Raw genomic sequence first — 21,325 nt, 5'->3', positions numbered from 1 at the left:
GGTGCAATACACAAAAATGACAATTATTTAAAAGGGAATAAAGCTTTTGATATGGTAATTTGTTAAATTTATTTGTAAATTGTTATAGCATTAGTATAGAATTGTCACTAGCATGACTATGAATAAGGTTGGCGTTAAAGTCATGGAGTTTTAAAAGGATTAAAGTGCATGAAATGAAGAGGAAAACATACAATTTATTATGGAAATTTTAAAGGATTTGACTTGTTTAACATGCCATATTATAAAATGTTTAAAGTCATGCAGAAATTATACATTGAACTTAATTTAGACTAGCTTAAACTTAGTTTAACCCAGGTTAAAGTTAGTTTAAGTTTATATTGTGATTTCGATATAATTGCTATAAAACGTATTTCGCAGGAAAAATTGCTAACATGTCTTAAACATTATTTATGTTAGTTTAAACTTAGTTTAATTATTGTTAACCGAAGTTTAGTTAATAATTTTTATTTAAATTTGTTACTAATATTTAAATTATTTCAAAACTAGTAATTACATGCTTTAAACTTCGATAAGCTTAGTTTAAACTTTGTTTAACCTAGTTTATAGTTAGTTTAAGCTTAAATTTTGATTTTGAAATAATTTTTATACAACGTTTTTGGCAGAAAAGTTGCAAAAATGTCTTAAACTTTATTTATGTTATGTTTAAACTTAGTTTATTTATTGTTAACAGAAGTTTAGTTAATAATTATTATTTCAATTTATTATTAATATTAACATTATTTCAAAACAAGTAATTAACAGCCTTAAACTTTGATAAGCTTAGTTTAAAAATAGTTTAAACCAGGTCAAAGTTAGTTTAAGCTTACATTTTGATTTTGAAATAACTGTTATAAACCTTATTTGGCAGAGAAAAGTGTAAAATGTCTTAAACCTTATTTATGTTAGTTTAAACTTTATTTATTGTTAACAGAAGTTTAGTTAATCATTTTTATTTCAATCTATTACCAGTATTAAAATTATTTTAAAACAAGTAATCACATTCCTTAAACTTTGATAAGCTAAGTTTAAACATAGTTTAACCCAGGTCAAAGTTCGTTTAAGCTTACATTTTGATTTTGAAATAACTGTTATAAATTTTATTTAGCAAGAAAAAGTGCAAAAATTTCTTAAACTTTATTTATGTTAGTTTAAACTTAGTTTAACTATAGCTAACAGAAGTTTAGATAATAATTTTTATTTCAATCTATCTACCAGTATTAAAACTATTTTAAAATAAAAAATCACATACCTTAAACTTCGATAAACTTAGTTTAAACATAGTTTAACCCAGGTAAAATTAAGTTTAAGCTTACATTTTGATTTTTAAATAACTGTTATAAATCTTATTTGGCAGAAAAAAGTGTAAAATGTCTTAAACTTTATTTATGTTAGTTTAAACTTAGTTTAACTATTGTTAACAGAAGTTTAGATAATCATTTTTATTTCAATCTATTACCAGTATTAAAATTATTTTAAAACAAGTAATCACATTCCTTAAACTTTGATAAGCTTAGTTTAAACATAGTTTAACCCAGGTAATGTTTAGTTTAAGCTTACATTTTGATTTTGAAAAAACTGTTATAAATATTATTTGGCAGAAAAAAGTGTAAAATGTCTTAAACTTTATTTATGTTATGTTTAAACTTAGTTTAACTATTGTTAACAGAAGTTTAGGTAATAGGTTTTATTTAAATTTGTTATCCATATTAGAATGATTTCAAAACAAGTAATTATCTGCCTTAAACTTTGATAAGCTTAGTTTAAACATAGTTTAACCCTTGTTAACAGCAGTTTAAGTGCTATTTTTCATTTTAGTTTGTTTGTAATGTTAAAAATATTTCAAAAATTAAAATAAACCAAGTTTAAACTTCGTTTAACCTCGACTTAAGTAAGTTTTACGTTTAATTTTGTTACAAAAATGTCTATAAAACCTTAAATTTCAAATAAATATATTTGTTAACTTGTCCTTAATAAAACATCATATTTACTTTAGCTTTTTTCATACATCCTTAAATCTCATTTGCAATATTAATAAACTTCTATTCTTTGCCGTTATTCCCACTCACTTTTAATGACAAATAAAAACCGATTTACAGTAACTATTCACATTTAGAATTCATAGCTAAAAAAATACAAACATTTCACCAAAAATAGCATAGATTTCCGTTTCACATTTAAATTTTTTTGGAGAAACAACATTTGTACCTCCTCCTCCTTAACTGCTGAAAGTCATCAACACTTTTAGGGGGGAAAATAGAAATGAATAAATACTTTTTGGCAAAAACTTCACTACCCCAACTCCCCCCACCAAACCCTTGACAAAGAAAAAGCTGTAGAAAACAGCTTCTGTTACACATGAAGATGAAATTCTCCCTGTTTGAACAAGCAAGCTGAAATGAAACTTCCTGCTTTTGAAGAATAAGAAAAATATCTAGCAGAAAACAACTTGAAACTCCATAATAGTGAAAAATGAAAGTTAAACGTTTCTGTTTTTAACGACCTCTATTCAAACACCCAACAATATTTCATATCTAAACCCACACCTTGAAAGCACATCCCCTCCTCCAAATTTTGCCCATTTAATACACAGCAAAGAAATCTATATTTCCAAACAAACACACAGTTACTCGCACAAACACTGATACACAGAAAACCGTAACAACAACTTCCTGTTCCTGTCTACTGGGAATTCATTTTACTTTCTCTCTCTCTCTTTCCTTTTACCTCTCTTACACACACACATAAACCCAAAAAACCGAGCATTTAGTCTGTTGCTTAAACTTTTTGGGGATTTGAGTTTTTCATCAGGGGTGAGATTTTGTGTCTGTGTTTGTTGTTATTTTTATTTCGGATTTTGTTTAGTCTGTGTTTGCTAGTTTCATGTTCTACAAGTTTTCTAATTTCAGCAACAAGATGTTTGTTAGAAGGAAAATGTTTTCTTTTTTTTTTTGGGAGAATTTTTCCTATTTTGTTGGTTGTTGACAAAGAAAAGTTTGAATTGTACTTGAAATTTTGTTGGGTATTTTAAAGCCTGGTAATTTTGTGTTTGTTGGTGTATTGTTTTTTTCTCTGTGGTGAATGTAAAGTGAGGGGAGGGAGGTTTAAAATGCGTAGTAATTTCCGTTAAACATTGTTATAAATTATATTAAATTTGTGATTTGATAAAGTGAGGCATTTGCAATTGTGTAAAAGAAAACAAAAAAATAGGAAAAAGTTCTCTAATTTCATGGTCTTTTTATATTTGATTTGTAGAGAATTGAATTGATTAAAACTCCAAATAATTGTTTAGCAATTTAAAAGAAAATAAAAGAAATATTTAGCTTTTTTCATTCATAGAAAAACTTTTATATGATTATAATGTCGACAGATATTTTTCTCGAGTTAAAATTTTTAATTTAAAATCAAAATTAACAGTTAAACTTAAATAAAGCAAGGTTAACTAAAGTTTAAACTTGGTGAAATACTGATATTGACATGTAATATTAGTTTTTGTAATATTTAACATTTAAGTAAGAAATTGGATAAACAATTATAAGTTAAACTCTTGCAAATCAAGTTTAAGCTGAGTTTAAACTATTGTATATTACAGTTTTTACTATTAGTTTCGCTTTTCTACAAACTAGAGTAAAAATTTTAAATTTAAAATCAAAATTGAGAGTTAAACTCAAATAAAGCAAAATTAACTAAAGTTTAAACTTGGTTAAATACTGATATTGACATATAATTTCAGTTTATGTAATATTTAACATTTAAGTTAGAAATTGGACTAAAAATTATAAGTTAAACTCTTTCAACTCAAGTTTAAGCTGAGTTTAAACTAGTGTATATTACAGATTTTACTATTAGTTTCGCTTTTCTACAAACTAGAGTAAAAATTATAAATTTAAAACCAAAATTGAGAGTTAAACTCAAATAAAGCAAGGTTAACTAAAGTTTAAACATGATCAAAAACTGATATTGACATATAATTTTAGTTTTTGTAATATTTAACATTTAAGTTAAAAACTGGATTAAAAATTATAAGTTAAACTCTTTTAAATCAAGTTTAAGCTTAGTTGAAACTAGTGTAAATTACAGTTTTTACATTTTGTTTCGTTTTTCAACAAATTGAAATTAAACTGTATATTTTATAGCCAAAATTAAAGGGTAAACCAGGTTTAAGCTAGTTTAAACTTTGGTTAAGCTAGGCTAAATGAAGTTTAAGGTATATTATATAATTTAACTAATTGGAATTTTATTATAGGCTTGATGTTCTTTTTTAAAATTATAAAACTAAGAGTTAAACCAAAATAAAGCAAGGTTAACTAAAGCTTAAACTTGGTTAAAAACTGATATTGACATATAATTTTAGTTTTTGTAATATTTAACAATTAAGTTAGAAAATGGATTAAAAATTACAAGTTAAACTTTTTTAAATCAAGTTTAAGCTTGGTTTAAACTAGTGTAAATTACAGTTTTTACATTTTATTTCGTTTTTCTACTAACTAAAATTAAAATGTATATTCTATAACTAAAATTAAGGGCAAAACCTGGTTTAAGCAAGCTTAAACTTTGGTTAAACCAGGTTAAATTATGTTTAAGGTATATTTTCTATCTTAACTTATTGGAATATTATTAAAGGCTTGCTATTCTTTATTAAAATTATAAAATTAAGAGTTAAACTCAAATAAAGCCAGGTTAACTAAAGTTTAAACTTGGTTAAATAGTGATATTGACACATAATTTTAGTTTTTGTAATATTTAACATTTTAGTAAGAAACTGGATTAAAAATTATAAGTTAAACTCTTTCAAATCAAGTTTAAGCTAAGTTTAAACTAGTGTAAATAATAGTTTTCTCATTTTGTTCCGTTTTTCTACTAACGAAATTAAAATGTATATTTAACAACCAAAATTAAAGGCAAAACCTGGTTTAAGCTAGCTTAAACTTTGGTTAAACTAAGCTAAATAAAGTGTAAGGTATATTTTCTATCACAACTTATTTTAATTTTATTACAGGCTTTATATTCTTTACTTAAATTATAAAATTAAGAATTAAACTTAAATAAAGCAAGTTTAACTAAAGTTTATACTTGGTTACACAACGATATTGGCATATATTTATAGCTTTTGTAATATTTAACATTTAAGTTAGAAAATGGATTAAAAATAACAAGTTGAACTTTTTTAAATCAAGTTTAACTAGTGTAAATTGTAGTTTTTACATTTAGTTTAATTTTTCTACAAAATAATTTTAAAATGTATGTTTTATAACTAAACTTAAAGGCAATCCCTGATTGAAGCTAGCTTAAACTTTGGTTAAACTAAGCTAAATGAAGTTTTAGGTATATTTTCTATCTTAACTTATTAGAATTTTAGTACGGGCTTGATATTGTCTTATTTTTAATCGTATTAACAAAATGAAACTTAAACTGTTAGTTAAGCTTTAATAAACGAGGTTTAAAATAATCTTAAACTGGTTTGAGTTACAGTTATTAAATTTTTTACAAATTTTGTAAAATAATTTTTTAAATGTATGCTTTTTATTTAAAATATAAGGTTAAATAATGTTTAAGCTTGGTTAAACTAAGTTTAAGCTAGTTTAAATGAAGTTTACGACCTTTTCACAGCATAGCTTTTTTACAATTTCTTTATAGGTTTGCTTTTATTTCTTAAAACCAATATTATTGGTTAAACTTAGTTTAAACCAAGTTAAAGTTTAATCTGATTTACTTAACAATATTGATATCGAATTTTATATTTTCCAACTAAATCGATTAGTTAATTTGGTTTAAATTAGTTTAAACTACAGTTAAGTAAAGTTTACAACATTTATTTTATAATTTCTTGTAAATAAGTTGTAAAATTTATGTTTTGTATATAAAATAAAAAATAAACAAAATTTAGGCTTGGTTAAACTAAGTTTAAACTAGTTTAAATAAAGTTTAAGACTTTCTTTCGTCATCGATTTTTTAAAAATTCTTTATAGGTTTGAGTTTATTTTTTAAAACCAAAATTAAGGGTTAAACTTAGTTTAAACAAAGTTTAATCTTAGTTACTTAACAATATTGATATAGAATTTTATATTTCCATTTTTTTATTGTAAATTATATTTATAAACTAAAACGATTAGTTAATTTGGTTTAAATTAAGATTAAACCTAGTTTAAACTAAGCTAAGTCAGGTTTATCACATTTATTTTATAATTTCTTGTTAATAGTAATAAAATTTATATTTTGTACCTAAATTAAAACAAATAATTAAAATGTATCCTTGGTTAAACTAAGTTTAAACTAGCCTAATCAAAGTTTAAGGTTTCTCTTATAGCTAAACTTTAAAAAAAATTTAAATTTACCCTTAATAATATAAAACCATTAAAACTCTACATTTCTTGCGTTTGTTTTTAATAGTTTAAACTTAGTTTAAACTAGGCTAAGTCCGGTTTATCACATTTATTTTTTAATTTCTTGTTAATAGTAATAAAATTTGTAGTTTGTACCTAAATTAAAACAAATAATTTAAATTTATGCTTGGTTAAACTAAGTTTAAACTAGCCTAATCAAAGTTTAAGGTTTCTCTTGTAGCTAAACTTTAAAACCATTTTGTATTTATCCTAAACAATATAAAACCATACATTTTTTTTTAATATTTCTTGGAGTTGTATTGCTTTTTAATAGATTTATTTCTAGCAGAAATAAATTTAAGCTAAATTTATTGATTTTCTTTTAATACATTTAACATTTTGCCTTTAATCTTTTAATATTTTGATTACATTTCATATATTTTCTTTTATTATTTACATTTTAAATCACTTTTTCCTATGCATAAATAAACAGGCTGAAAAATAAAACTTTTAAACATTTCTTTTTCCAACTATACACCCATAATTGTCTATGACCTTTCCCTGAATTCTGCGTTCTCAATTTTTTTTTTTGCTACTAACTTGAACAAACAAAAACATGATACTTTCAAACATGTCTCCTGGTATGTTTATTACGTCTACTGTGGCTACAACTCATACTGCAGCCGAAGAGCAACCCCAACAGCAGCCCTGAACTGGGAGGAAAACAATAAAAATAAACTAGGCCCAGACTCAGCTAGACAAACAAATGGCATAACAATACAAGCACATGCATGCAAGGACATGATGGAAATATTTTAACTTGCTAAAGACTGAACCAATAGTGGTATGAAGGACCATAGTAAAAGCAGAAGTTTAAAAGTATAAAAATATCTAAAAATTTTAATCATTAAATGATTGTAGGTTTCTAATTTATTGCTATTTTAAACTTGTTTACTTTTAAAGACCTGTATGGATGATTATGGCCTCCTACTAAGCCCCCTTTAACCCCCACTCCCCCTTGCAACAAGCTTATGCAAAATATGCGTAAAAACAACCCTCATATTTAGTAAGAATATTAAACATTAAATACATTTCGCCAAAAACCCACAATCCAAAACAAAAAGGACATTGTTTTGCAAACATCAACAAACGAACGGCGAGAAACAAATGCAGGGAATATGCCTACAATAAATATTTGTGTTTTATATCCAAAAAAAAAGGACATCGTAGTCAAAACAAAATTCCAAAAACCAAACTGAAGTAGGGAGAGTAGTTTCACCATGTTTGTCAAAATTATTTAAATTCATACTCTCTACTGCCATTAACGGCATAACACCACATGGGCACAGATGTAGTTGATTTTTTTTCAGTTCATTTTGCCTTTAGGTCTAGGATTTCCACGTTTAACTAAATTTGAAGTAGGGGATGAATATGATGACAGGTTTTTTTCGCTTTTAAACAATTTTATATACTTTTTTCTTGTACATTAACTTTCACTAGATTAAAGTACTAAAGTGAAGTGTAGCTTAACAAAAAAAAAGAAATGTTTTTTTTGAAATTACTTTCCTGTAACTGAGTTCTTTTTTGGAGACAAAAAATAAGAGTGTTTGTTAGTTGTCAGGGGAGTTTTTAATTTTTTTAATATGCTATTTTTGCCTGTTCAGTGTTTTTTTTTTAGACACATGTTGCTATGACAATGGCATTTTTTCGTGCTTGAGATTTCAAGTCAAGTTAATTAGCGGCTCATATAGCGAAAATGTTTAGGTAGAAGGCAAAGAAATTTAATTAGGAAAATTTTTTAATAAAGGAATTAAAAATTCAATAAGGGAGTTAAGAGATAACAAAAACAAACTTAAAAATTAAGCTTACTGGATGGCAGCAGCAACAAAATTTTTAAATTAAATAATTTTATGTTTTCTTATTATATCACCCAAAAACCACGTCAAAATACAAATTTATGGCATTCTTAGCTGAATTTCAATAGTTAAACTTAGTTTAAACTAAGTTTAACCTGATTTTTCCTAATTTTCCAAGTTTAAACTTAGTTTAAACTAAGTTTAACCTTAGTTTAAACTTAGTTTAAACTAAGTTTAAACTTGGAAAATTAGGATAATTTTATATAAGAATAATATTTTAAACATTTAAACTTTTACATATACAATGACAGAAAAAGGGTAGTTAAACTCTTTAAAGCAAAGTTTAAACTAAGTTTAAACTAAACTTGCTAAAACAAGTTTTATGAATTAATTTTACATTTTCATGTAAATTATTGCCAAAATAATTGCTAAACTTCAATTAATTTTTTGTAAGACTAAGTTTAAACCTGGCATAAATCAAGTTTAAATTTTATATTTTCTTTATTATCTGCCTTTTTAATTTTACGTGAATTTTACAGTAAATTTCCAGAAAAATTACCAAAAATATTTAAACTAAGTTTAACTTTAATCTTCACTTTTTATTATTTTCAAATATGTTTTGGCTTCTTTTCATAAAAATTAACAATTTAAAGAAAAAATAACAGGTTAATCTTAATTAAAGAGTTTAAGCTAAGATTAAACTTGGTTAAGAAATTATATTCTTAATTTCTAAATTAAATACTTTTCATTTAAATTTTCTGCCTGAACATTTTTCAATACTTCCCGAGTTTTACAGTAAATTACCAGACAAATTACAAAAACTATTTAAACTAAGTTTAACTTTAATTTTCACTTTTTATTCTTTTCAAATATGTTTTGCCTTCTTTTCACTAAAAATTAACAATTTAAAGCCAAAACAAAAGCTTAATCTTAATTAAAGCTAGTTTAAACTAAGATTAAACTTGGTTAACAAATAATATTCTTAATTTCTATTAATAAATTAAATACTTTTCATTTAAATTTTTATTATAAAACAAAAAAATAAAACTTGACTTAGGCTAGTTTAAACTAAGTTTAACCTTAATTTTCACTTTTTATTCATTTCAAGTATGTTTGGTTTTTTTGAAATAAAAAATAGCAATTTAAAGCCAAAATAAAAGCTTAAACTTAATTATAGCTAGTTTAAACTAAGATTAAACTTGGTTAACAAATTATATTTTTAAATTCTATTAGTAAATGAAATACTTTTAATTTAAATCAACAGGGAATTGTTAAAATCTTTGAAATTGAAATTGAAGTTAACCTTAGTTTAAACTAGCCTAAGTCAAGTTTTATTTTTTTGTTTTATAATAAACATTTTTCTTAGTTTATATTTCAAATATTATATAAAGTACTAAAACAAATTTAATCTTCGCTAAACTAAGTTTAAACTAGACCAAAGGGCGTTTATGATTCGATTCCTGCATAGTCTTAATAAAAAACCAATTTATTTTATATTTATGTCAGTAAATTTCCAGAAAAATTACAAAAATTATTTAAACTAGGTTTAACTTTAATCTTCACTTTTTATACTTTTCAACTCTGTTTGCCTTTTTTCACTAAAAATTAGCAATTTAAAGCCAAAACAAAATATTAAGCTTAGTTAGAGCTAGTTTAAACCAAGTTTAAACTTACTTAAGAATAATAAATGAAATACTTTTGATTTAAATCGTTAGGTAAAAGTAAAGGGAAATGTTAATCTTTTTTAAATTGAGGTTAAACCAAGTTTAAACTAGCCTAAGTCAAGTTTAATTTATTTGTTTTATATTTTCAAATAAACATTTTCCTTGTTTTATATTTCAAAGTTTATATAAAGTACTAAACCCAAGTTTAGGCTTCGCTAAACTAAGTTTAAACTAGACCAATTGAAGTTTAAGTTTGGTATTTTGTCAAATGATAACATTCAAATATTTTTGAATATTTCCTGAGTTTTTCAGCAATAAATAAAAATTTTTAAACTAAGTTTAACTTTGGTTTATGGATTTATTTTTTTGATTATTTTATTTTAGTTACTTAATTTAAGATTATAAATTTTGAATCAAAATTAAGAGTTAAACGTTGAACTTAGAGTAAACGAAGTTTAAGCTTGCTTAGTTAAGGTTTTTAAGGATGTTAGTTGTCTACAAACTAACATCAAAATTAATAGTTAAATTGTTTTAGAAATAGTTTAAACTATGTTTAAATTAAGTTGAGACAAGCTTAACGATTCATTTTATTTTTTTAGTTTGTGGACAAAATATCAGACATTTAAAATAATAAAATTTTATATTAATATCTTCAACTAAGCAAGTTTAAACTAGGCTTTTAACATTACTTCAACTAAGTTTTAGTATTAAATTTGGGTACAAATTTCTGCCTAATAAGGTATAATTTTGACCCAAATTTGAATATAATGTAATTAAAATTATTGAAAATATTTCTTTAATACTTTGCTTTACGAAATATGGAAACAATTTATTTTTTTTTTAAATATTCTGCTTAAAATTGTTCATAGAAAATTTCAGTTAACTAACATTCGATTAATCTCTTCCAATTTATTATGTGTCATCTCTAAAACCTCATAATCTGTAAGTTTCATTGTAAGGTTTAAAACTCTGCTTAACTATTTTCTACCCTGTACAACAACCTTTTTTTAAAGGCTCTCTGAGTATTATTTATTTTCCTTAATTAATGTACTCACCTATTCACCATTGTGTCATTGCCGTTTTGTATCGATTGTACGTGTTGTTGTTGCTGCTGCTGTTGCTGAGCATTACTACCCACCACTACATTGGCATTCTGTATGGTGGAGGTTGAATTCGCTGAGTTGGGTTTCTCACCAACCCCACTACTTGTGGTGCCTGAACTATTTACCGCTACTGAGTTTTTGGTGGTTGAATTGGGTTGTTGGTGTATTTCGGCTTTTATTGAGAGAGCGGCAGTGGCGTTACTACATTTACTTTGTTTCGACTGCTGTTTGAAACGACTCAAAGCAAAGAACAGAGCCAAGACAGCTTTTAGTCGGCCACAACAGATGTCGTTGGTGGTTATGTTATCCAAGCCAGAAACCGTCTGAGAACGCAGCACATTCAGGCAGGAATTGACGTTGTCGTACTGTGTGGGAAGAAAGTGGAAGTGAAAGAAATGAATTAATTAATTTTGTAAGTGAGTGACTTGCTTAGAATTATGTGGGATATGGGGAAGAGGTCACCCTTTTCTTTCTGAGCTATTAATAGAGGTATTAAATTACTAATGCTGAGAATTGTGTTTGTTTGAATTTTTAATTTCTTTTAAAGGGTGTGTGTATTCGTTGATATTGTAGGGTATTTGTACTGTTTTTATGTGTTTCTAATTAGATGTTTATGAGTTTTTAATTGGTTTTATTTAAACAATTTCCGGAAGTTTTAAAATTGATTTTTTTTTTAAGCGACTGTCAGTTTCAAGTCTTTACACATGTCAAATAGAGAAATATTATAAGAAAAATATTGAAATTCTTGGCAAGTTTGAAATAAAAAAGAAATGATGGGAATGTTTTTAAATGTTTAGTAATTAAAAAGAAAACTGTTCAAAGAATTCTAAAAAAGTACACATTCTTTCACAAATCAAATATTATTTTTTATTTTCTACAATAGTTGTCTTTATTTTTACTGATTTTTTGACTTTTCTTTAATTGTTTTTTTAAAAAAAAATTTGGTTAACTAAAATAATATTGATTTATGGTTTACTTTAACCTTTTAAATACAATATTTATGACATTTGGAACCAACACAAATCATTTTATAAAATGTGGACTTTTTTCAATAATTTTTTTTGCTCCAATTTATAAAAAAGTTCAAGTTCATTGTTTTTTGAAAGAAAAAAACTGACAGCCATAATAATAAACACATGGCAGGCAGCAGCCAAAAAAAATATTAAAAATTTTATGTTCAAAATCTATTAAAATCAATAACAGATTTTGTTCAAAAGCCTTAATATTTTCTGAACCTCATTTGTTTCTTTTTTTTGTATTTTTGTGTAAATTGTTGTTCCCGCAATTAATTAAAAAAGTTCGTGTTGTTGAGTTGTTTGTTTTTTTTTATTTTATGTCTTGTAAACATGTTGTTGGTCTTTAAGTTTTTTTTTTCAGAATTATAAAAACGTTTTTTTTCTTATTAAAAAGTAACCAAGGTGATCAATCAAAATCGCACCAACATTAAAAAAAAATACGTCAAAAAAGTGTAAAGTTTTGTAAGAGTTGAAAAACACACACATGCAGTTGTAAAAGACATGAAATGAAAATAAATAATTAGAAATTAAAAAGTTGTAGGAAATTAATTAGAAGAGTTAGGTAAATAAAAGAATGATAAGAAATAAAGCAAATAAAAATAATGTAAGAGATAAAATGAAAACATTAATCTTGATGGGAAAAACTAAATGACAGGAAAAACAACAAGAGAAGAACTCATTTTTATATAAAAACATAGTTTTACAAAGTTCTTTTTTCAAATAGGTACAGCAAAAAGGTAATAATACTTGTCTTTTCCAGTTACTTAGATTTTCTAAATATATTTATCCAAAAATTAATAGTTAAACTTACATAGAGCTGGTTTAAACAAAGTTTAAACATCTGTACATAATAGCATGACTATACAAATTTAATATTTTAAATATCTAAGATAGAGGAAAAAAATAAAATAAAAATCAACAGTTAAACTTGCAAAAACAGTAGTTAAACTTAGTTTAAACATTGCTATAAATCACTAAAAACTCTATAATTATATACTTTCTAATAACTAAGATAATTATAAATTATATTCTAAAACATAAACTGTTAAACCTCCCAATACAGTAGTTAAACTTAGTTTAAACTTTGCTATAAATCACTAAAAACTCAATAACTATATGCTTTCTAATAACTAAGATTTCTAAATTATATTTTAAAACACAAAGAAATGGTTAAACTAGGTTTAAGCCTAGTTAAACTATGTTTAAACTAAACTAACTTAAGTTTAAGGCTAAATGTTTGTCTGAATTTAAAACTAAGCACTAAGATTACTAGTTGCAATATAAAAAAAACAAATTTAGCTCAACTATTTTGAGCTATATTTTTATTAATCAAAATAAATGGTTGTGAAGTATAAACTTACTAAGATCATGGTTAAACTAAGTTTAAACTTAATTAGTTAGAGATTTTAATGTATCGCATTATTATTTGTAATAGTTTGAATATTATTGTTGATCTACAATAAAAATCAGCAGTTAAACTTTATAAATGCAAGGTTAAACTAAGTTTAACCCCACTTAAATAAAGATATTGATACATAACATTAATATTTGTAATATTTACAATTTTATTATTAAAGCAAAATAAAAATGAGCAGTTAAACTTAGATTAAAAAAGGTTAAACTAAGTTTAATCTTAGCTGAAGGAAATTTTTTGAATTTAAAATGTTTTTTGGTAGTTTTAATATTATTATTAATTTAAAGTAAAAATCAGCAGTTAAACTTTATAAATGCTAGTTTAAACTAAGTTTAAACCTACTTAAATAAAGATATGTATGTATAATATTAATAATTGTAATATTTACAATTTTATTATTAAAGCAAAATAAAAATGAGCAGTTAAACTTAGTTTAAAAAAAGGTTAAACCAAGTTTAATCTTAGCTAAAGCAAATTTTTTATATTTAAAATATTTTTTGGTGGACATTTTTTAGCAGTTTTAATATTATTATTAATTTAAAGTAAAAATCAGCAGTTAAACTTTATAAATGCAAGGTTAAACTAAGTTTAACCCCACTTAAATAAAGATATTAATACATAATATTAATGTTTGTAATATTTATAATTTTATTATTAAAGCAACATAAAAATGAGCAGTTAAACTTAGATTAAAAAAGGTTAAACTAAGTTTAATCTTAGCTGAAGCAATTTTTGAAAATATTTTTATTAATTATAATGTAAAACTAAAATAAGTTGTCATACATCACTTAAGCAGTTGCATGGTGAAACTAAGTTTAAACTTAATTTAATAGATTTTAATATATCACATTAATATTTGAAATAGTTTTAATATTATTGTTAATTTAAAATAAAAATCAACAGTTAAACTTTATAAATCCAAGGTTAAACTAAGTTTAAACCTACTTAAATAAAGATATTAACGTACAACATTAATATTTGTAATATTTATAATTTTATTATTAAACCAAAATAAAAATAAGCAGTTAAACTTAGATTAACAAAAGTTAAACTATGTTTAAACTAAGCCTAATCAAGTTTAACTTGTGTATTCCTATGTTTCTAAAAAGATTTTAAATAATTAACAATTTAAAACTAAAACAAAAGTTTAAACTTTTCTTCAACCCATGTTAAACTAAGTTTAAACCAAACTAAATTAAGTTTAAGGCTTATTTTCTTTACAACTTTAAAACTAAGCAAAAAAATGTGCTGAAAAGTTAATTTAAAGTGTATTCTATTAGGAAAAAGTGAAGTTTTTTTAATGAAACTCAACATTTATTTGAAATTCAAAACTATAATCTATCATCTGTTGGCTCCACAGCCACTCAAAGTAACCCAGTTTAACAACAATAAAAACAAATTCATAATCTTTAAATAAAATCTATAAACTATGTATAATAAAACGCCATGAAAAACAAATAATTCGAAATAAAATACAAGACCACGACGACCACACAACACAGACTTATTTAAAGAAAATGTTAAATTGTCAATGATTGTAATGACGATTAAACGATAAATTTCATAAAAAATAAATAGAAAATGAGAAAAATGGAAGATACAAAACAAAAAAAATCATGTGGTGGTGGCACATGGCTCTAAAGAAAGATGAACGAACATTTTGCCAAGCCGGAGATAAAACACAAAACAAACACGATTTTTTTTCTTGTAATATAAATTTAATACAGATAAATATTGAATTGTAGCGATACACAAACCGGCAACAAAATCATTTAAAAGTATAAATATGGACCTTTTTTAAAGGTGGCTGAGGAAGGAAGTAAGGAGAGCTAGACCACAGACGTATAAACTTTATGTTGCTTAAGCATTCATATGGCCACAAACTACCACTACTACTACTACTGATGCTGAATCTCTAGCTCCTGCTGCTATTGCTCAATGCTTAAAATATGGCAGAAAACCACTAAAAACTCGCAATGATGCAACAGAAGAACAATCAAGATAACCTCAAAAAAATAAAACAGAAAATAAATTTATATTTATTTTTAAACAACAACCAAATAGATCTACAAAAGTAAAAATATTATTTAAATAAATTCCAATGCTGGAAAAATGTTCAACAATTTATTTAACGAAAAACATGATTTTTATGCCTGCACCAAAATGAATTGGGTTTTGTGAAATGGTTGCAAACACTTTAAAAAAAAACACAGAAAAAACAAACTGTGGCCATCGCAACACCATCTGTGTGGTGGCGTTAAAAGTTTTTATGACACTTGTATTTTTTTTTATATTTTATAGTTGTGTTAAATGTATCCTTCGGTCTTTACATCCTGATACATGTATTTGTTGCCAGTTAAGGCCAATTTGCTATAATTCTTAACACCGGTACTATTTTCTGCTAAATATGTAAGAAACCCAATAAGTAATTTCAGTAAAGAAATTTAGTGCTTCAAAAAAACAAAATTATAAGTTAACCTCAGTTAAATTCTCTTTAAACTTTGTTTAAACTTGGTTAGTCAATACAATTTATATGTCATTTTAATAGCTAAAATAGTTTTAAAAACAGTAACACTAAAATAAGCAGTTAAACTTTATAAATTTAAAGCTAAGTTTAAACTATGCTAAGAGTAGTAATTTACATATATTCTACTGGATTTTACAAGACTAGAAGAATTTAATGTTAAAAAATAAAGAATTGCTATTAAACCAACAATTTGTATACAAAATTATTAGTTAACCACAGTTAGATTTGGTTTAAACTTAGTTTAAACTTGGTTGGTAAATACAATTTATATATAATTTTAATAGCTGAATTGTATTCAGTTTTAAATATAGTTTAACACTAAAATAATTAGTTAAACTTAATAATTTAAAAGTTAAACTAAGTTTAAACTATGCTAATGGAAGTTAATTGATTTTAGTGTTTCAAAAATAAATAATTGATGTTAAACAAACAATTTGCATGCAAAATTATAAGTTAACCTCAGTTAAATTTTATTTAAACTTAGTTTAAACTTGCTTGGTATAAACAATTTATATATAATTTTAATAGCTGAATTGTATTCAGTTCTAAATATAGTTTAACACTAAAATAATTAGTTAAACTTAATAATTTAAAAGTTAAACTAAGTTTAAACTATGCTAATGGAAGTTAATTGATTTTAGTGTTTCAAAAATATATAATTGATGTTAAACCAACAATTTGTATGCAAAATTATAAGTTAACCTCAGTTAAATTTTATTTAAACTTAGTTTAAACTTGGTTGGTAAATACAATTTATATATAATTTTAATAGCTGAATTGTACTCAGTCTTAAGTTTAAAAAAGTTTAACACTAAAATGAACAGCTAAAATTAATATTTTTAAAGTTAAACTAAGTTTAAACTGTGCTAATAGATTTTACAAGATTAGAGGAATTTAATGTTACAAAACTAAATAATTGGCTTAAACGAATAATTTTAAGCATAATTTATAGGTTAATCTTTGTTCATGCAAGCTTAAACTTAGTTTAAACTTGGTATGTTAACACAATTTATATTACATTTTAATAGCTGCATTGTATTCAGTTTTAAATACAGTTTAGTACTATAATAAGCAGTTAAACTTAATAAGTTTAAAGTTAAACTAAGTTTAAACTATGATAATGGAAATTAATGGATTTTACAAGTTTAGATAAATTTAATGTTACAAAAATAAATAATTGACTTTAAATGAATAATTTTCAGTCAAAGTTTTATGTTAATCTTAGTTCATGCAGGCTTAAACTAAGTTTAAACTTGGTTTGTTAATACAATTTATATGTAATTTTAGTAGCTGAATTGTATTTAGTTTTACATACATTTCAACACAATAATAAGCAGTTAAACTTGAAATTTTTAAAGTTAAACTAAGTTTAAACTATGCTAAGGGAAGTAATTTACATGTAACCCACTGGATTTTATAAGATGTTACAAAAATAAATAATTGGCTCTAAACGAATAGATTTCTGCCAAAGTTATAAGTTAATCTTAGTTTATGCAAGCTTAAACTAGGTTTAAACTTGGTAAGTTATTGAAATGAATACGAAAATTTAATACTAAAAATGCATGCAGTTAAATATTGTTTAAAGCAATTATGAGCAATTCAACTATATAAAATGAAAGTTAAACTATGTTTAAACTCAGATAATTTAAGTAAATTACCTGTTTTAAACTGGATTTTAAAAAGTTAGATAAATTTAATGTTTTAAAAATATACAATTGTCTTTAAACCATTAATTTACATTCATAATTATAAGTTAAACTTGGTTAAATTCAGTTTAAACTAAGTTTAAACTTGGTTATATTAATAGCTGAAATATATAACATTTTCTATATAGTAAAAAACTAAAATAAGTAGTTAAACTTACTATAATGAAAGTTAAACTAAGTTTAAACCTAGTTAATTAGACACATTTCTTAGGTTTTAAGAGAATTAAACAAAGTTGTCATATATTAAAATATTTGTTTTTAATCAAAAAAATTTTAAGCCAATATTAAAAGTTAAACGTGGTTAAACAAAGTTTAAACTTGATTATTTACTTTAATTAATATATAAATTCTATATATGAAATGTGTTTTATTTTAAATATAGTTTAAAACTGAAAAGAGCTGCTAATCTTGCAAACCTGAAAGTTAAACTAAATTTAAATGTAATAAACCGTCATGATAATTAAAATATTAAAACTTAGTTTAACTTGAGTTAATCGATTACATATATTTTATATCTTAAGTTTATCGATAAGTGACTTTAGCAAACATTTAAAGGTAAAATGACAACTTAAACTTGGTTAAAACTAAGTTTAAGCCAAGCTGATACTAATTTGTAATTTAAAATTTTTAATATATATAATTTAAGTTATACATTAAAAATAAAATCCTCAGTTAAACTTTTGTTAACCGGGATTAAACTAAGTTTAAACTACGTTATATTAAGTTTAATATATTTCATTAAAATTTTCAGATACATAATTTGTATTAGTTATAATTCAAGACCAAAATAAAAATTTAAACTCATGTTAAATATTGGTTAAACTTAGTTTAAACTAGTTAAAATTAAGTTTAAGGTCTAATTTCCCACTCAAATTGTTCACTGGTTATTTTATGTTTCATACAAATATCTATAATCTCACTACAATATGAAATTCAATGGTAAATAGAGAAAATCAGCTGCTGCAACAGTACAATTCTCACGCTTCTTACAGAAATTTATACTCGTACACACGTAAGAGTACGAGTGACAGACAGCTAGAGGATGTCTCAATTTCCAATACACAATACTCCACAACTCAGACATAATACCAAAACATATTTCCTACAAAACACAATATCTGACCATCATCATCATGATTGTCATATAAAAAGGAAAAATAAGAAGAATTCACAATGACACAAAATAAAATTGCAAAAGGAAAATAAAAAAAAAAATACAATATAAAGACATTATTATGGTTGAACAACTCAAGGATGATTTTAAAGCTGTTGCTTTAGCTGCTGTTGCCCAGAAATTGTAGTTTAGATCATCATCTTCCCATTTGATTGGAATTCGTTTTACGATTTGTTGCCGGCATTAAGCTTTAAACATTTCAAATGGAATGTCACATCTAACTGCTACTCTAAAGTTGTGGTTTATGGCTCTCTACTACCGGTTACTACTACTTATTCTTGGGTCCAAGGCTTATCATTGTTGGTGGTCAGGTTTCGTTCTTTTTCTTTCTTTTGTACAGCCATAGAGGATATAGTGTTTTGTGTGAGAAACTGTATTATTGTCAGCTTTCAAGTCCTACTCTTGTGACACTAAAACTATAAAAACGTGTGTAATAAAAGGCGCTAAAATTGTCTTGTTCTGCTGCTCCCTACGATTTCTACGTTCCTTTCCTTTAGTTTGATCTGTTATCGGTTTTATTCTGTTTAGTTTGTTTTACTTGGTAGCTATTTGCCTCTTCAAGTTTCAATAATAAAAATCATCATGAAGTTGTTTAGTTTAAACTGTGGTTTCTTATTGCTGACACATGACAGGACAATTGCCGGTTTAAGTAGGTGCGAGAGAGTGTGTGTGTCTTGGCTATAAACATATACTTTAATGAGTTTAAATAAGATTTTTAGTATTTTTATTGTCAGCTAAAGTAGTAAATTGAGTTTCAAGCATTAATAAAGAAATGAAAATTTGATTTTATTATAAAAGCAGTTGATTAAATAAAGAAACTGAGCAAAAATTTTAAAGACAAAAGACCAGAAAGATTTTATACTTCAACATTTTTTATGAATGATTTACAATTTATAAATAAACCAATACAGAGCAGTTAAATTTTCGCAATACTGTTTAAAAAAAATTCAAAAAGAAATAAAAGAAGTGCTTTATTTGACCACCTTGAGAGTGAACAACTTTGCTAAACTAAGTTTAAACTTAGATTAGTTAAGTTTAGCGTTTGTTTACTAACTAACTGAATTGTGCAACTGTAAACAAACTTACCTCAAGCTTTTTCAAAAGTTAAACTTACATAAAGCAAGTTTAAACTAAGTTTAAACTTAGTAAACATGAGATAAATAATTTCAATGTTTTAAAATCTGAAGTTGCTAAGAACAATTTGGAAGTATTTTTAAATGTTAAACTTTCATAAAGCAAGGTTAAACTATGTTTAAACTTGGTTAGATTGAGATTTGAAGTTTTCACAATATTGTTTAAAAAAGCCAAATAGAAATAAAAGATGAGCTTTAGTTGACCATCCTGGGGGTGAACATTTTTACTAAACAAGGTTTAAACTTAGGTCAGTTAAGTAAAAAATAAATTAAATATTTTAAATAACTAAATTGCTTTTAAAGCTAACAACTGTAAACAGACTTACATCAAACATTTTTAAAGGTTAAACTTTCAGAAAGCAAGGTTTAAACTTGGTCTATTAATAAATAATATCTATATTTTCAAATTTGAATTGTTAAGTAACATTTTGAAAGTATTTTTAAAGGTTAAACTTTCAGAAAGCAAGGTTAAACTAAGTTTAAACTTTGTAAAGTTGCGATATTAATAAATAAATTCAATATTTTGCAATTTGAATTTGTTAAGTAACAATTTGGAAGTATTTTTAAAGGTTAAACTTTCAGAAAGCAAGGTTAAGCAAAGTTTAAACTTGGTCTAAATCAAGTATTAATAAATAATATCTATATTTTTAAATTTGAATTATTAAGTAACATTTTGGAAGTATTTTTAAAGGTTAAACTTTCAGAAAGCAAGGTTAAACTAAGTTTAAACTTTGTAAAGTTGCGATATTAATAAATAAATTCAATATTTTGTAATTTGAATTTGTTAAGTAACAATTTGAAAGCATTTTTAAATGTTAAACTTTTATAAAGCAAGGTTAAACTAAGTTTAAACTAGGTTAGATTGAGATATGAATAATTTTAACATTTTAAATACATAGTTAAATTTTTAGTTACAACATAACATTATAATAAACCATTAAACCGCAATTAGCAATAATTAAACCTAGTTTAAACTAAGCTAAAATAAGTTTAATTAATTTTGTATACATTTTTCGCAATAATACTTCCAAAGTATTATTTTATAATTGAAATATAAGTTTAAACTTTACTTTAGTCTAATATAAACTAAGTTTAAACTGAATTAAGTAAAGTTTAAGGTTTATTATAAGACTGAATTTAAAATAAAGCATAGATTTTAACAAAATCTATAAAAATTTCATGCTTTATGCAACTGAAACCAATGTTTAAGTAAGTAAACAAATATTCAATAGAAAATATTTAAACTTGGTTTAGTTTAAGTTCATCAATTTCCATGAATTGTAATATTTAACAAAATAAATAACAATTTAAAAATAAAATTAAAAGCTAAACTTAGTTTAGGCAAGTTTAAACAAGGTTTAGACTTCAAAGAACCATAGCAGAAATGTTATAAACTTTATTTAGCTTGGTTT

At 24.2% G+C, this 21,325-nt stretch overlaps 2 protein-coding genes across 2 annotated transcripts in view; both read right to left on the bottom strand.

The window, feature by feature from the left end:
- sick (sickie) overlaps window positions 1–11,304 on the bottom strand; it is a 234,646-nt gene extending 223,342 nt beyond the window's left edge. Inside the window, exon 1 of the mRNA XM_065502052.1 lies at window positions 10,896–11,304. Within this exon, the coding sequence (XP_065358124.1) occupies window positions 10,896–10,906 (11 nt within the window). The 5' untranslated portion in view covers window positions 10,907–11,304. The remainder of the gene's footprint in view (window positions 1–10,895) is intronic.
- Window positions 1–21,325, bottom strand: part of LOC135952210 (protein CNPPD1) — a 526,375-nt gene that overhangs the window by 239,082 nt on the left and 265,968 nt on the right. The gene's annotated exons all lie outside the window — the stretch shown is intronic.

This window comes from Calliphora vicina, chromosome 2, assembly GCF_958450345.1.
Source record: "Calliphora vicina chromosome 2, idCalVici1.1, whole genome shotgun sequence".
Lineage (NCBI taxonomy): Eukaryota > Metazoa > Arthropoda > Insecta > Diptera > Calliphoridae > Calliphora > Calliphora vicina.
This window is presented reverse-complemented; position numbering and strand designations above follow the sequence as displayed.